Source organism: Anser brachyrhynchus, assembly GCF_964034855.1.
Source record: "Anser brachyrhynchus genome assembly, chromosome: 4".
NCBI lineage: Eukaryota > Metazoa > Chordata > Aves > Anseriformes > Anatidae > Anser > Anser brachyrhynchus.
In genome coordinates, this window is record NC_137698.1 from 35418089 (window position 1) to 35436749 (window position 18661).

At 36.6% G+C, this 18661-nt stretch overlaps 1 protein-coding gene across 2 annotated transcripts in view; it reads right to left on the minus strand.

The window, feature by feature from the left end:
* Positions 1 to 12778: 12778 nt before the first annotated feature.
* The window catches only part of EDNRA (endothelin receptor type A), a 34493-nt gene continuing 28610 nt past the window's right edge, over positions 12779 to 18661 (minus strand). For both annotated transcript variants that reach the window (XM_080588641.1, XM_080588640.1), the window contains exons 6-8: positions 16961 to 17094; positions 16442 to 16550; positions 12779 to 14509 (exon numbers count right to left, since the gene is read on the minus strand). In XM_080588641.1, coding sequence (XP_080444767.1) covers positions 14369 to 14509; positions 16442 to 16550; positions 16961 to 17094 — 384 coding nt within the window. In that variant the 3' untranslated portion in view covers positions 12779 to 14368. The remainder of the gene's footprint in view (positions 14510 to 16441; positions 16551 to 16960; positions 17095 to 18661) is intronic.

Below are 18661 nucleotides of genomic sequence, written 5' to 3' on the forward strand. Positions count from 1 at the left end.
TGTTTAATAAATTGTTTTGTTTTACCAGCAATATTGCTAGTATTGCTTAATAAACAATATGTGTTTATTCTAATGTAAGGATGCTTTGATTTTGCCAGACATTAAGTCATGCTTACATTTAATTGAAACCACATCAAAATATTTTATAACTATGAAGGATTTCAACTCAAATTACCCAGAAGAAGAAATATACTGAAAGAATCATGGGCCAAATTCAACACTTAGGTACCACAGCTAGCGAAAGTGAATCCAAGCAAGTGTGTAGCTGTGTAGCTTTTTTTTTTTTTTTTTTGATTCTCATCCATTGCTTGTCAAACTTTAGCGTTCTTTATCAAATGCCATTGAAAATGGAGCTTTTGTACATAATCACCTTTATTTTCCTACACTTGCCTCTAACTCTTGTGCTTTCTGGAGTTTGGCATAAGCTCAGTTCACGTTCCAGGTAGTAATAGTGTTTGTTCCATGTGTGCTTGAAGTAGTCCAAAGCTACAAGAACAGAGAGGGAGATTTCTTCTGATGTATTTTGAAGTCCATAGAGGGTGGCAAAGAGAACTATAGCAAAAGAAGTTCACATTAGTCATCCTGGACTCCTGGTCAGTGTGCTATAGCTAGTATTTCACAGTCCTGGGGCAGGAATACTGAACTTGCTGGTTCTAGTTTGTAGAACGTTCAAAGAACAACAGGACAGGGGATCATTATCACAGCAGGCTGGGTCCTGTTCTCTGAGCCAGCGCTCCTGGGTGTGTGTGCTGTCCGGTAGATTTGGCTGGGAGTTGCTTTCATGTAATTCAGAACAGAATGTTGAGTCAAATGGTTAAGTCAGTCAGTTCTAAGAAGCACTCGGACAGTATCTGAACGAAGAAATCAACTCATTTCCTAAGTATCTGCTCCTACCTTGCTTTCAGGGAAAGCTTCAGCTGACTTCCAAGAATCTACTTTAGCATGTAAAACAGCTGTTAAGTCTCTTTCAGTGAGAGTTTTCCTAGAGTACAGAGTATGTAATTGTCTTCAAAATTACATATTTCCCTTGCAAAGCCCTATTTTCATTTACTTATATGATTCTGTAATAATATTTTTTGTAGTCAAATCTTTCCATGCCTTGTCATCCCTAACCTGATTCTTTTTGGAAATTTTATTCAGCTCCTCTTACAGAGACCGTTAACAAAATACATAATCAGCTTCAAAACCATACACTGTTACAGTTTTGCAGTATTCAAAAACCAGATATCCTTAACATATGTAAGTACACTTCATAAATTGAATTCATTAGGGAGAAATGTCTTTGTTATTTGGGAGAAAGATGCAAAGTCCTGTATAAGTATGCTTTATGTGTATCCATGCACAAATATAGAGCGTGTAGAGGCAGTTTGGAACACTGTGCATACACACTAGAAATTATTACCATAGGAAAAATATATTGAATGCATTTTATACAATAATGATGATAAAATCTACCCTTACTTTTGTTTCCAGTTTTCAGGCAAAGTTTACACCAGAATTGTGCAATTACATTTTCTTAAACAACGTATTTCCAGAATATTTTAAATTTTAAGAAATGGAGTTCAAGTCAGTCTAACATGCACATGTTGAACTGTTTACATTACATAGACAACAAAGTGTGTATTTTTATGTTTATTTGGAACAGAGAAAAATGATCAGAAAATAATGAATGCTTTTCTTTCTCAACAGTTTTCTCAATTTATTTTCCCTTAGTCAAGCTATTTACTAAATGTACTTAACTTGGCCATACTGATACTTTGTTCTTCAAGATGATAGCCACCGTATAATAGTATCACTAGATAGGTAATGCACAAATTTAACACAAATAATTTAAATAGAATAACAAAGCATTGAACATTGGAAATCAAACTAAACATATACTGTTTATACAGGAACGCTAGAAGACAGTGAGAGAGGGGAACTGGTTTTCTGCAATGATATTGCCAGAACAGAGATATTAAAAATTTGGTGGTAAGAAGATGATCATTGGAACAGTATAACAGTGGAATGCAAATAATGTAAGAAAAATATAATGGGTTATGCCAACGGAGAATTGATGCCATATGAAGGATGTCATAGATGTTTTTTTGTGTGTTTTTTTTTTTTTTTCAAGCACATCAAGACTAGAAAGATAGCAAAGACTGATAGACATTGAAGGAATAAAAGGAAGCTTAAAGAAGGTGAAGTCATACCGCTGTTAGCTAAGTCCATTGCATTCACATTCACTGTATTGGATCATAAGTGACTTTCATAAAAAAGCTGTCCTGGTAGTGGTTCTAAAGATCTGATTTAAACTGAGGAAAAGCCTATACGTCAAATCAACAAGACGGTTATAAAGCACGAGGCAGGATGGTATTTACCTAAATATTCTAAAGAAACGCAAATGAGCATTTAGCTGTAGGTATGTGTGAACTTGCCTCAATATCAGAGAACAATACATAGTAAACATCATGTTCAGCTAGAAATTGAGAGAGACAGATTTCTGAGTGAAATGATAGACCAAAAATCTGAAGTATTCATCAAACCAGTAGAAACTGTAGCAAAGACTAGAATTAATGGCTGCATTTCTAAATATTATGTTTAGAAAAACCTACTCAAGTTTTGTGAAGGGAAGTTATAGCTTACAAAATTATGTCTCTGAGAGTGTCCTTGAACATGTTCACAAGGATTATCATGTTGGTGTAATCTCTTTGGTTTTCCAGAAGACTTTTCACAATATCCGTCTTTAAGGACTTAAGCCGTCTAACTTTTGATGGTACAAATACAGTGTTAGGAATTATTACAGAGGGATAAAGAACAAAATGTTTTAATCATGATTATGGTGCTGCATCTAGGTCATGTTGGACTCTCTTTTGTCCCTTCCATTTTGAAAATATAATAGTAGAACTCAGGAAAACACAAAAAAGGGAAAAAAGATGATCAAATGCAGAGGACAGCTTTCATACAACATAGGAGTAAACAGATTGGTCAGCCTGGAAAAGACATCTGACATTGGCTAACTCATGAGCAGAAAGGTAAATATGGAACAATTATTTACTGTCTCTTTTAATACAAGAACTAGAGGATATTGAATGAAATTGTCAAATGGCAAGCTCATAGCATAGTTTCACACAATGTAAGTTAGATTGCTGGATTCATTGCCTCAAGATGCTGTGAATACCAAAGGACTGCATAGGGTCAAAAAGACAAATTCATGGAAAAATACCTATCATTTACTCCAAATACGCTTATTTTCCGCTCAAATTGGTGAAGGCTTAGTCTGTCTACCAGTGAAGTGTATGCTTATACTGCCCTTTCACCCTTCCCTAGGTATCTGTTATTGATCATCACAGGTGACAGGAAGGTCTGACTCAGTATAATTGCTTTTAGGTTTTTAGATTATACGATCATCAACACAGAGGCTTCCCATACCCCAAAACACGGCTGACTCTTGTGCTGGTCAGGAATGTATTAATTTCAGAGAGAGTTCTGAACTAATCTATTTTTATAGCATTAATTTTTTCTTATAGCATCATGAAAAAAAAGACTTCTTTTACTTTTGAAGGACCTCTCAAGACAGTGGCTGATCCACTCCCTAAAAAACATTTTACCAAGACAGAATGTTTTAAATCATGACGGTATATTCTGAATGCAATTATTCCACATATAATCACACTACAGTCACATATTAAATCCCCAAACTGTGACACTTAATATCTCCATGTGTTTGCTCCAGACTGCATTTCTCTTTTTTTCCTGCCATGTGCCAATTGCAAACACATCACTTACTTGGTGATCACTGTCACCTGGAGGTCTGTTTCCACAATTCCATCTTCCCATTAGACAGCAGCTTCTGATTATCTTCTTTAGATGTATTCCTTTCCCTTTTTAACAAATTGATACCATTTATCTTCTGCCTATGCTTTTCTCCTTTTAGGGTTTAATCTATTCTATTATGTTATTATAAAACTAAATTGATTTACTTCCTTGTTTATAGTAAATCCTTCACTTTCCAAATTCTTTTTCTTTTTAGAGCAATACTTGTAAAAGGTGGCAGTCAGATTGTCCTAAAACATAAATTCTCTAGCTAAGCTGAGATCATGAACAATACAGGAAGAACTGTAAACTCCCGCACATTGCTGGGTTAATAGACTTCAAGTTTGATCTGAAAGGGCTTTTTCTAGGCACGGTTTGTATTGGTGAAATTTGAAAAGCAGCTCTCCTGCAACTACACAGATAGATTTTTTTTTTCTTCTTGTAAAAATGCAATTTGGGGGCACGATGCTCGTTTATGTTATGTTCCTCTTTAAGGATAAGTTATAATCTAGTTCTAAGTGAAGTAATTTGGGTACCAGTAGCCATTAATTGCAGTAGCATGTTATATCACGTTTGCTGTGCTGCTGAGGTAAGTTTAGGCTCTTTGAACTGAGCTTTTTGCCTCTGTACTGAGTTTACAAATACCAAATCTAGATTAAAGTTGATTTTTCTTTATCTGTTTTTCAAACATGTAGTTTGTCAGCCCTGGAACTGTTTGCAATATGAATGTTAATCCATTGCAAATTAGACTTCCAAGTCACCGATGTTTAGATAAACGTTAAAAATTTTACTACATTTAGCTTACTGTAAGGATTGTATAAAATCTTCCGCGTCTATGATGTGAGGCAGACACATTCATCTTTTTATTCACTGTGATTCTAAAGAGGCTTTGAGGGAAAAAAAAAAGTGAAAAATTGATATGAAGCCTTTCCTAGGGTGGAAAAACTCACTTAAATACCAATATTTAATTGCTTTTATTTTTCACCGTTAATTTTATTTTGTTTCCTATTTTCACCTACTCCACAACTGTTACATTTTAATTGCTTTATCTTCAAGAGCTATACTGACGATATAAGGTATGTTCACATTAGACCTTTTGGTACAGGATAGTAAAGCATAAGGCCAGCTTTAGGCTTGGATAGTGTAAACATTTGAAGCAATGGAAGTAGTCAGTTCAACATAAGTTAATCATCCTGCTTCTTGGCAGTGATAAGTCAAGAAAAAGAAGGGACCTCAGAGAGAAGGACAAGATATAGGACAGATATCACGGATAAACTGTAAGCACTGAGCACGAGAAATTGGAATTCAATACACAATTTCCAATTTCTCTAACTTGTTTGCAGACTATTTAGAGAAAGTTTATCTCTTGAATTTGCAGAGTTCTCAGGGTTCTGCAGAGTTTGTATAATGAAAACCAGTTAACGCACAGAATTTCTTGTAGATTGTTTAGTCACCATCAAACATCAGTATTAAACATTATAAAGTTTCATTTTTAATGCTTTTTAAAAATGCTATGCAGGTTTTGTTGCCATGTGTTTGCAGAGTGTAGTTTTGGAACAATTTATTAGAGTATACAACATGTAGTTGAAGCAGCATTTGGAATTGATTTTCAGCTCCCTGTTGAGCTCAGAATTGTTCCTTAGTTGCATTGTTTTGTTTATTTGGGTTGGTTAATCATTTTCCTTTTCTACCCTGGCACCCACAGTAACAAATTGTTGGTAAGATGTCTGGAACCAATTGTCGGCATAGCAGGGCAGTTTGGGTTACAAAGTAGTGCAGAAGTAATCTTACTTCAACTAAGGCACAAAGTGCATTAAATTAATTATTTGTATTCATTTCAAGACACAACAGAGAAAAAGTTAGCTAATCATCCAATAAATTCAGTGTTGCTTGGCATTCTTATTTTCCTTTCAAGGGAGAGGGTATTAAAATTGGCTTGCAAATTCACTAAAAGGATACTGCTGTTACCAAGTGGAGCTTGATAAGAAGTATATTGGCTTGGTGTAGTTATAGGCAGTTCCTTTTCTTGTGACATCAAATTCTTTCTCATGTAATACATTTTCCATATTATTTTACTTGATGATTTTATTTGCATACAGAACAAGGTTTATGAAGGTTTATACCTGTGGCAAAAACTGCTGAGTGGGAATGACTGTACATGACAGTTCTCATGCAGTGTTTAGTCAGTGTAAACTGTGTTTTCCCAAAGCCTAGAAAATACATCCTTAGAACAGCTAAATATGTAATCAGCTACAGAAGGTGAAATTTTCTGAAAGAAGGCAGATCCCAGAGGTCTGTATATCAGGAGATTTGTAAGGGTTTTCAGTTTGACTCAGCAGGGTAAACCCCCGCAGAGATGCTTTTCTCTTGTATATATCAAGTGCTTCAGGAATACAGCACACTACATACCCTGCAGTAATAAATATTGATCCTGTGATTCCTCTGACAGAGGATTGCTGTATTTCTGAGATATGTGCTCACTGCATAATATGTCCACATTGATTTCAGCATAGACTGGAATTGTGTCAGTAAAATGGATCTGCATAATTGCAGTAGGCATGTCAAGGATATGTAATGTTAGGGTATTCCACCCAATGGTACATTGCCAGTATCTGCCCAAACAGTAAAAAGGACACCTCCAAGGAAACCAGTAAGTGCATTGACATAGCTCATCCTATTGAAATCTGTGGGATAATTTGTATAAGTAAAGGTTACAGCATGGAGTAAGGACAGGATAAGGACAGAATATCAGTATTCTGCAGTGAGGATTTTTCTCTTTGTGTACACTGTCTTCCTGTTCTCCTATTTTGACCATCCATCTCTGCTAGTTGAGTTGCCTGAGAGAAGAACCCTGCTACTGCTGACTTCTTTTGCTAAACTGTTTTTATCGGAGGAAAAGTGTGCCAGTTTCTTTTCCCACCCAAGCATATGAGATTATAATTTAGCAATTATTCATGCAAGCCACGCAGAGTCTTTTACTTCTTCCGTCTTAGCTGTCATGGACTTAGTCACATTGCCATAGTTACTGTACTGATGGGGCTCCATTGTATACTCTGACAGTGAAATCCCAGTCTTCCTGAAGTCAGTGGCAACCTCGTCCTTTGTTTCCTTCAGTAGGTTCCTGCATTTTATCCCAATTTACTAATTGGAACTTGAAATTACTTCAATGACTGGTTTTAACTTTGGTTGAGGTAATACCTTCAGCTGGACAGTAAATATTGAATGTTGAAACAACCTTTGATTCTTACGTATTTAGTCTTTCTGTTACTCATCTAGCACTTTACATTAAAAAATTTAGGTATTTGGTTGACCTATGGGTTTGTTCACATCATTGGTTATAGTAGTATACAGTCATATGTGGTATGCCCACAATTAAATCACACACTGTTTTTCCAGTCTCTCTCTAAATGACTGACACTTTTTAAGTAAATAGAAGTTCATATATATATATATATATACACATATATATATATATATACATATAGATAGAAGGTATTTTGAGCAAGTTTGCTGATGACACCAAACTTGGAGGAGTTGTGGACTCGAATGAGGGTGGAAAGGCCTTGCAGAGGGATCTGGATAGGTTGGAGAGCTGGGCGATCACCAACCGCATGAAGTTCAATAAGAGCAAGTGCCGGGTCCTGCACCTGGGACGGGGAAACCCTGGCTGCACATACAGACTGGGCGATGAGACGCTAGAGAGCAGCCTAGAAGAGAGGGATCTGGGGGTTGTGGTAGACAGCAAGTTGAATATGAGCCAGCAGTGTGCCCTGGCGGCCAGGAGGGCCAACCGTGTCCTGGGGTGCATCAAGCACGGCATCGCTAGTAGGTCAAGGGAGGTGATTGTCCCGCTCTACTCTGCGCTGGTGCGGCCTCACCTCGAGTACTGTGTGCAGTTCTGGGCACCACAGTACAAAAAGGACATTAAACTGTTGGAGAGTGTACAGAGGAGGGCTACGAAGATGGTGAAAGGCCTGGAGGGGAAGACATACGAGGAACGGCTGAGGTCACTGGGCCTGTTCAGCCTGGAGAAGAGGAGGCTGAGGGGAGACCTCATCACAGTCTACAACTTCCTCGTAAGGGGGTGTCGAGAGGCAGGAGACCTTTTCTCCATTAACACCAGTGACAGGACCCGCGGGAACGGGGTTAAGCTGAGGCAGGGGAAATTTAGGCTCGACATCAGGAGAGGGTTCTTCACAGAGAGGGTGGTTGCACACTGGAACAGGCTCCCCAGGGAAGTGGTCACTGCACCGAGCCTGTCTGAATTTAAGAAGAGATTGGACTGTGCACTTAGTCACATGGTCTGAACTTTTGGGTAGACCTGTGCAGTATCAAGAGTTGGACTTGATGATCCTTAAGGGTCCCTTCCAACTCAGGATATTCTATGATTCTATGATTCTATGATATAAAAACACAGTTATTTTATATGGAAGAAAAACAACCAGTGGTTAAAGTTCTGTTCAAGCAAATTCTCAAATTATCATAAAAAGGAAATAATTCAATAGTTTTTTCTTTGATTGTCAAGAAGCCCTTGGCATTGGAATTATTGCAATTTGTTTGGGATGCAGGAAACCCAGAAGAAGTTGGATATTACAGAAAATAATGTATACTTTATTCAGAGGCAATACCAAGGAGGTCTTTGTACAACAGTTTTGGAGAGCTAAAGACAAAAACTATACAGACAGATATTTCAATAAATATGAAGTGTGGTTACAGGATTGCAAGTTGGTGGCTAGTAATGATGGATTTCTAATCTTCCCCTATGTTTAAAATACATAGCAGAATGCATGTTCTCATAGATAGCTTAGAAGGACTTCTCTCAAATCAGTTGGATGCTTGATTCAGTAACTTGTAGACTCAGTTGTTATTTATTTATTTGTTTGTTTGTTTATTTATTTATTTTTTACTTCCAAGGACTAAACCAGCATGAGATTAAAGTAAAAAAATTATTCTGAGCTGCACCAAGTAATTAATTCCAAGTCATAGATCTCAGAGCCATTTGCAGATACTCACTTTCTCTGAGAAATGTGGGCAGAGTGCTGCTGAAGAATGGTATAAATTCCTTTTTCTTATCAGTTGTAACCCTTATTATGCTGAGCTTTATTGGAATGAGTAAAGAGGAAGAGTATTATTTTAAAGTATCAGTAATGAATTCCTCCAATATCATATGAGATTTTTTTCATCTACTAATTTGTTTATCACGACGTATGGTATAAAATTTTTTGAAGACCTTTGTTGGAAAGGCAATATCTATAACATGAGGTGATAGGGATGAAGGAAGATCTGTTTACTACTGAGCTGTCTACTTCACTTTCAGAAATCTTTTTTTTAGATTTCTTTGTAAGTGTGCTTTTGTTTTATGGCCAGACTCCAGTAGATGTACTTGGCACCTGTGGAGCACACATTGATTCTTCACTGGTTTTAGAGTTTGCTAGTGGTTACTTTTGTGCAGGTAATGTCTTCCTGTTGTCTCCATCCACATTGTGAACATAGGGTTTGACTTTTGTAGTGAGAATGTATTGAATTTTCGTAAGCCAATCTGATTACAAGAAAAACTTTTGGATTATACAGTGCAGAGATTACGAGAGAGTTGGGAGTATCAGACCTTTTGCTGAAGTGTGTGTTAATGGTAAGGACACAAATAGTGATTTTGCCTGAGCATACCAGATACAGGCAATGACATCTGTAGCTCCTGACAACGCCCATATGTCTGTGGAAATAAAGAACAACTACTACATAGGGAACACATGCTATACAGCGGCATCTGGTACAAACTGATAAATTTAATAAAGCAAAGATGCATTTTTGCATGCATTTTCACTTCTTAAAGTGATGTTGTTTGGAAATAGTCATAACATGAAAAGCTAATGGGTCAACAGGTAAAGACAGCAAGAAATGTTCTCGCTTTGAAATTCTTAGTTCCTGTACCACAACAATAAGTACCTTTTTAAAAGCTAAAGAAACTGGTTCCACAGGAGTCTCTGTGTGAACATGAATACATTGATAAGTTCTGCTTTAAAAGATGATGTGATCATAAGACAGCCCTGGAGATGTGCTTTTTGTGGGTGTGGTACTGTTCTATGTGTTTCAGCACCTTCTAGCTTACATCAGTACTGACTTAGGCAGTTTTTATGTTGGTGGAAATACCTTACAGTATGCTTCTTTACCAGAAAGAAGGTAGGAAAACTGAAGAAGTAGCTTTTAATAGCTGAAAAAAAAAAACAAAACAGGACTTTGAATAGCTTTTGAGACATTGCCCTGTAGACAGTAAATTTGACTGTGACAAGTAGGCACTGATGGGGGCTTAAGATGTTTCACTAGAAAGCCTGAAAACAAAACTTCCCTCTAAACTCCTGTGCTCTATTATGACTGTCCCCAGCTTCACTGCTTGCAAGTGAATGATGGACAGAAAAAAAACAGAGCTGCAGTCCCATATGTTTAATGTCCCAAAAGACTTTGAAATTTAGAAGCAGTATTTTTTAAAAAGATCAAGAATAACAAAAGCTACTGTAACTAATGAGACGGCAAAACTGTGACTCAAGCAACAGTTCGTTTGAGAAGCAGTTGTGTACATACAGGGAAAAAAGCAGATTCTAGATGGGATGCTGGAGGTCATTTCATTTCACCTCCCTTTAGAGAAACAGGGGATGACCTACATTTTTTGATTTAGTTCTTATCTTCCTTTCCCACACTTGGACTAACGATAAGCTGTGTTTCTTTTCAAACTGCATTTTAAACATGCTTTGTTTTTGTTGTTGTTGTTGTTGTTTTGGTGGTTGTTGTTTGTTTTTTTTTTCTATGTAATTTGGTGATTGCTTTTGTTCTGTAAACTTTTTATGTATCTTCCCTTGCCCTTATTTTGGAGCTAATTGCTTTTATTTAGTCTTTGAAAGGATGGGAAGTGTAAATTAGGAATACTTTACTAAGCCAAGCTTTGCACAGCTAGTCTGGAAAAAAATTCGTAAAGCAATGTTAGCATGCAGTCCGAGTATGTTTCTTCTAATGAAAATGCATGCTTTGCCTCAGGGACATTTGAGCACAATACTTTTCATACAAATGCTATAGAATCTGAATTTCTACTATGTCTTCTCACAAACCCATGATGCTTCACAGAATTGAATGATATAGTAACAATATGCAAATATGTAAATGATGAGAAAGAAACAGCAAAAAAGCAGTAATTCCACAAGCAATGGGACTTATGAATACTGGGTTCCAAGATTTTCTGTTGTGGTTTGATTCTCAGATGCCTTACAAGTTGCAACCTCTGATCAAAGCTTTTTCTGCAGCTGTGATGTTCATAGCATCTCTCTATCATATGAATTTGTTGACTACATAGAAATTCAATTTCAGCAATGTTCTGTGTAGGAAACAAGTAAGGTCTTGTTCTTCTGTCCATCCACCAGTTTCCATTAAATTCGCTGTAACTTCGTAAGCATGATAACTCTATTCTGTAAAATTCATTTTAAAATTGGTTAGAGAGTTCATAGCTGCTCTTGAGAGATGTAAGGACAGACAGGGAAACACCTGAAACTGATTGCATTAAAAGCAAAATAAAGATATTCAGATATGAAGGTTGCATAAGCCTCATTTCAAGGAAGGAAAGTAACAGTTTTATCAGGTAAGCTTTATGACGAACTCCTACATGGACATACTTTTCCAAAGCACAAGAGCTACCTAGGTCAGGTCTGAAGCACAGTTTCTAAGTAAATAAACACATGCAAATATAAATGTAAATAAAACTTGTGTGCTGTATTTTTGAAGCAAGTAAGGATAAAATACACCAAAGAGGAAATGTTTAGTGAGGTAGTCTGAATTAAATGCATATTGAAAACAAGGAAAATAACTGGCTTCTAAATTCAACAAATGTCCAGGAAGTGCTTGAATTCAAGACGTGGGACTATATGGGAGAGAACAGTCAATGAAATTTTCCACTGAAAAGAGTTGGCAATTGTGAAGTCTGCAGAAAAAGATGATTCTGATAGTTAAACGGATTTTAATTATAAGGTACAGATCTTGTGTAAGAAGTGTAATAGTGTAAGAAATGAATCTGAGCATGTGGAGAATAAGAAAATATAGTAATTTTAAGAATCATATTGAAAGCATGGTAATTACTTCTCTTGCCCAACAAAAAACTCTGCGCCTTAGGTTTTTACATAGGAAGGAGACAATGCTAAGCAGGAATAGGGAAATAAAGTATGAATATGCAGGAGGTATTAAAGGTGTTAAATGTAAATGTGCCATGAAATGGAGTTAACTAATAAGAGAGGAGCTGAGAGATTAATCTCGTAAGATTCCATATAAAAGAAACTTGTGGAATAGAGATCTCAGCAGCTGCCAAAAAAGCTAGGCTTGGGGTTCAGCTAAGGAAAACACAAACAGCAAATGTAAAAATCTATAAAATAAGAGAAGGAAGGAAGAATACTTGTGAAAGGTTGGTCTGATGCAAAGGAGAAAGCAGCCTCTGTTCAACAGCAGAGCAAAATCCCAACTAAACCTACACCATTTTTGATGCACAAAGAGAAATGTCAAAGCACCTTTTTTGTGGAATTTGGCAGAAAAATGAAAGGATAAAATTAAAGGTGGTTGAATTTCTGTTTTGTCATAGGGTTTTTTGTTTTTGTTTTGTTTTGTTTTGTTTTAGGGGAAAAAGTGTAGATTTACCATTTAAATTCAATCCTCTGTTTCTGTTTACCGTTATCATCTGCTCAATACGTTCTGTTGAAGTAGCGGTGAAGGTGTCAGGATGTAAAGAGACCCAGTAATTCAACCTCAAAGGAAAGCATTGTTACTCGTTTGGTATATTTTTTGATACAGCTTGAAGATGATCTGTTTTGAATAAAATTCAGCTAAACATGCTCCTGGGCACTGCTACAGGGCACTGTCAAAGACTGTACTTAGGTTTATAACACAAGAACATACATTTGTATGTATTTATACAATTATATGCCACAGAGACAAAAGCACACAAAAATAGATAAACTAAGTTAAAGATATTTTTTAATATACTTTAGGAGATCTGTGTGAATGTAAACGTTTGGGAAACTTGTTCAGCAGAAGTCATTGTAGGCACTAGCATTTTGACCTTGTAAATAAAAATATGCAGGATTATATCAGATTCACTTGAAATGTAACATTTTTTAAAAATTGAAGAAATTTAGTTCATGTTTCTTAACCTGGCACAAGAGATGCTATAAATTTCCTAGCAGATTTGTGCACAAGGCATATTATATACAACAACATACTGTTTAATTTCACTGTTTAGTAAAAGGCTACCAGTTAAAAATGTTTATAGCCAAACAATGAATCTCTTGCCATGTAACCATAATGGATGGAAATGATAAGTAAATCACCAGTTTACACATATGCAAGCAATATTTTCTATATATTATTAATAGCGTTTGTATGGTTAACAATTCTAATAAAGTATCAAATCCCATTAAAATCTTTGAACATTGTGAAAATTAGACAAAAAAAAAAGTCTGTATGCATAAGGCACAAAATATCCTTGTGCATATACAACTCTTACGGACTTCCACAGTTCTGCATTTACCTATGACTGTAACTTCATGTTCACAACATGTAAGTAGTGTTGTGCATAGTTGCTATGAAAATAATTATATCCTTATAACTCTTTGGACAGCTTTATTAATGTTTCACTGTGTTACAATGATCCTCATTTTGACACAGATTTAAAGCTGCTGTTGTCTAAATAGATTAATAAATTCATATAGATTATGAATTAACATGGCAGGTTAATTGAAAACATTTTGTAAGATGCCCCTCTGTGGGGATCTTTCATTCATTTTGCTGATATAGATTATGTTTATTATTATTATTATTTTTGTACAGATCATTAGAATAAATAACACAGTACAGTACCGTGTTACTAATACCTCTTTTTTGGTATTAATCTGTGCTTAAGTGCCAAATGTTGACGCTATTTTGTATTGTTTCTTCCTGTTTTTGTGTACTGAAGTGCTACAAATGTGAACTGCCCAGCTGATGTCCTGACTCACTGTAACTTAAGTAAATAACATACTGGTGTGGAACAAAACATTTTCCAACATAAAACTGAAAAAAAAATAACAACAACATGCAAAATGTAGTGGTGCACGGAATATATCCACCACACAAATAGAAGTTGAAAGACAAATGGCAGGAGAGAAAATATACACAGACAGATTCCACTTTGTTATCTTCTAAAAAATGCCATAGTGATTAATTCTAGGTCACGATCAGGAAGAATATTGTTTTGTACCAGTTACAGATACTGGACAGTTCCTGCTTAGTTCAGAAGAGCAAACCACCTGTGTAGTTCAAGTCATTTTTTTTGGTGTTATAATCACATCTACGTAATTTTCAGACAGAATTACCATCCAGTGGATCTCAGTTCGTAGAGCATCATCACAGTTATAGTCCATCAACCGTTTCAGTCACCTCTAGAATTAGGTACAAGGGTGCACACTTCTGAATTGATGATGGAACACTCACTGGGCTTCCTGTTGAAATAGCTTTATTGTGACTTTTTTTTTCCTGTTTGATTCTGAAATCATGTCAGAGTCCTTAATTTTCAGTTTATGCTGTCTTTATGGCTGCTTCGGTCTGTATTGTGATTGTTTAGTTCTTGATTTTTCCACTGAATGCTTGTTCCATTCATGGGCACTGAAGTCACCAAGCTTTTTGATTGGGAGCAGCAACAGCAAAGACATGACTGGAAATATTAAAAAAAAAAAAAAAACAGGTTAGCACAAATCTATCAACTCTATGCAGATTGCCAACAATATTTTTAATTCAGAAATGAACAGAGAATTCTAGCTGAAGGGAGTGATAGCTACACTTGGGCCAATTTCAATTTCTTATCCTAGAATGCAAGCAGTTTTGCGATTGATCATCACAAAGGCAGCACATTAGGCCTGGCCCGTGGCTCTTATTTAAGAAAAGCTTTCCCGGTATCAAATGGGAAATTTGTTTGACTAAGGTAAATGGGTTCAGAACTGACAGAATTCAGTAAACATTGTAAGAGCTGGGTTGTTTTTCACCCCTCTTTCTCACTGCACTTCAAACTTAGGGATCAGCATGCTGCTTAACATGTAAGAGAAAAAAAGAGACTTAGGTCTCTTCTCACATCTTGGAAGAAGGCAAAATTGTTTAGTAAAAGGGATGGTGTATATGTTGAGTTGTGTCATTTTTCATGTTTAAGAACAGAAGGTAATTCATGGTTGTACTATGTTCTTCGCAGGCTGTGATGTTCTGTTGTCTCTTCTGAAAGGAGGAGAAATGGCTCTTCAGCTTTCCTCCCCTCCTTTTTGCAGAAACTAATGCCTAATTCTATGAAGATGAAATCTCTGCTTTAGCAGAAAGAGGGATAGGGCCCCAGGGGAGCAGTGGCAATAACAGCAGTAGATCCATGACTTCCATGTACTCAATGAGAAGGGAGCGTTGAAGAGAGGTACGGCCAGACTTATGATACATGTACTGTTTGTCTGTGGGCAGATACATAAAATATCTACAGAGGTAGGGTGAGAAACTCTGCTATAAAATGAAGAGCTTGCCTGAAGTAATCATCTTGATACCAGAAAGGAAAAGGGAAGCTATAAATGCAAAGCTGTGAAGGATTATGTAATAGCTGAAAATTATTTAGTTAGAACTGTTGGATGTGGTTGTATTTGGAGGGACAAACGGAATGAATGAACTAATGATTTGAGGAGCATACTGGTAGTACCCGCTGTTACTGTTACTTTCCCTTTTACCTGAGGACAGGTCCAGGCATAGTGTCTTCTCCACAGTTCCCAAATGAAGTAAGGAACCACCAAAAGTAAAGCTGACTTCTTATTTCTCATGTGGAAATACTCCCTTAAAATAGCTTCTGTCTCATCAGGCTACAGAAAAACAGGTATTCCCTATTTTAATCACTTATTACTTTTTTTTTTCAGTAGCTTGTGTCACCTGTTTGCAGCCTGAAAGTTTTGTGGTACGGTTCTGTCTTCTGTTTTTCTTTGCAGATAAAGCTATTCCAGTCTTCCATCTTGCCATTTTCTTTAACACTATTTGTTCTCATTTTCTTTCTGCCTGTATGGCCTTTGTTAGGTGAATGAGGACTTGCAGAAGCACAGTGTGACAAGTAAGATATTTTAACATTAACATATGTTTTCATACATAGGAACTGGAAAAATGCAGGTAAAAGCCGTAATGCTTATTCAGTTGCCAAAGTCAACTCAGATGCCTGCTTTGGTATTGAAGACAGAAAATTTTTGTCAGAATGGGATTGTTGAACTGCTGGCACATTTTGTGTCCTATGTATATGTCCTTTATCTTCATCTAGAGTGGTGAATACATTATCAACCAATTTCATGCGCATGTCATGTGCTGATAAGTAGTACTTAGAAGAGTGTATCTCTCTCAGCAATAGTTTACATGTGAGGACTATGTCAAACTTATTTACTTGTTTAGCATTTCAGATAAAGTGGATAGTTTTCACTTTCAATTTGGTATGTGCGCTATGTGACCTGTTAGCTGGTAAAATAGGCAACTTATAATAATTCATTCCTTTGCATGCCTCTCCTCCCAGCTCAAAAAAAAAATAGATAACTAAGTGGTTTAATACTGTTCATCAACTGGACGTTATATATTATCAAGATCTTACCTGAAAGCAGTTTTTAAACTTCTTGCTCACAAAATACAGAGCTATTGGGTTTATGCAAGAGTTCATGGTTGCCAGGTTGATGCTGATATAATCCAATGGCAGCAAGAAACTAGGCAACAAAAAAGAAAGCAAACCTTTTAAACTCTTAATATAATGTAGAAGCATCCATGCTATTTGTGGTTACAGTCTCTCCTGTCAAAGAAACTAATTCTTATCTATCTTGCTCAATCTAATCTTTTACCGTGCCATATCAATAACAACCTCTCTCTCAGGAGTTCACAAAACCCAGAGGAAAGTGATTACAATGGTAATGGACAACATGTTGTAATTATGCTACCCCATTAAAACTGATCCCCCTGAAAACAGATGTAGTTGAAAAATCATAAAATGACATATTTGCTCTTCTAACACCACATGCACCACATTGCATGCACAATGACATTCCTCACACAATCTCCCAAGTATGTGATATTATATTTTTTCAGTATAAACAACTGATTGACATAGAAAATGGAGTACCTGAGCAGTTCACATCTGCCGGGGTCTCTTTCATTGTATACCATTTTCTTCAAAATTCGGCTCAAATGAAGAGGGAACCAGCAAAGAGCAAAAATCACTACTAAACAGAAAACTGTCTTTGCAACTTCTCGACGCTGGAAAAAGAAATAAAAATAACTATGACTGAGTGCCTAGTTCATATTGGTAGTTGATTGTAGTGGAGCGATGTTGGCAGCAAAGATAAGTAATCTAGATAAAGCATGCAAGGATTCCCAAAGTGCAGCTTCCAGATCATCTGATGTCCCTGAAATTTTATTTATTTATTTATTTTTGTTGGACTTGCACACTGGTCATTGCCAGGACATCAAGACATTAAGGACATCATAGTTGTTAGCCAAGCAACAACCACTGCTGGGCATCCCTGAACCTTATGACTTTCCCAGCCCTTCTTATTCCTCTACACTGGATTAGTTTTCTAGCAGTCCCTCAAATAAACCTCTTTCTTTAGAAACATACATACTCTGCAAGGAAATTTTTTCATGTGTGAGGGGAACTGAGATCACACCTGTTTGATAAACCAGTTTCACCTAATCCTTGACATAGGGCAATTTGTAAATCCAAAGCACCTAAATCAATTGGCAATAGCAGATCCATTGAACCACGTTGAGAACTTGAACCACATTGAACCACGTACCACAGTCAGGATGCCAAATTGTCTGCGATATATTATTTTATATTCAGTATGCCTCCTGTTACATAAAGGGATACTGCACAAAGTATTAATTTTTCTGTTATCCTTGCTATGTGATCTTGATGTTTTTAAGTAGTCATTGTACGAGCAACATTTTAGAAATGTCTGTGTTACAGCTTAATCTTATAATGCTTAGTAGTTAGGAAATAATTTAAATTTAATGGACATTTTACATGACTCTGGAGATTTACAGAAGTTTTGCGGGATTTTGGACAATGCATACCGGTGGTGTTTGGTAGGCGTGTATTTGATAAAGAGAAATTTATGTAGAGGTAATACCACTTCTGGATCTGCCGCCTTAATGTAACAATAACAAGGATTGCAAGGCCCTCATTAAAAAACTTACAGTGAAATGTGTGATTAGAATAAGTCTTGTTAGGTGTTGAATATGACTACTACTGTTTGTTTTTTCTTATAATAGATTTTATCAAAATAGAAGGATCATAACTAGAAATTAATGTGGACAGGGCTGTAGGAAGGAAGGAAGAAAGGCAAAACGTGATCATTAAAAGGAGAAGCATTTGTAAATTGTGGCATAAACTCATCCTCCAGCAGCTAGTCCATGTAGCTTGCTGGCACTGCACATCAGTATGGGAAGGCTGGAGGGATGATTCCCCTGCACATTCCATTCCAGTTCTGATGGGTGGAGTAGCCTCTGTGTGACCCTAGGGACAGGCTGTGCTACTGGCCTTGGAGCCTGCTGAGGGAACAAAGTGGAAGGTTTGTGCACGAGGGAAAATCCTCTGGTCTGCCTTGCTCTGAAACGTGCCAGCAGAGGAGGAATCTCTGAGAGAACTCACTCAGCTGCAGAGGACTGGTTTAGGGATTCACGTCTGTGAATGTGGAATTTGAAAGAAAGAGTGAAATTTGAGGCGCTGACGTTAACATTATAGCCTGTTGTCTGACTAACTGCAGAGAAAAAGCTACAGATTGTTTTTAAAATTTCAGTTAGGAACGAAACATCAGAGAGC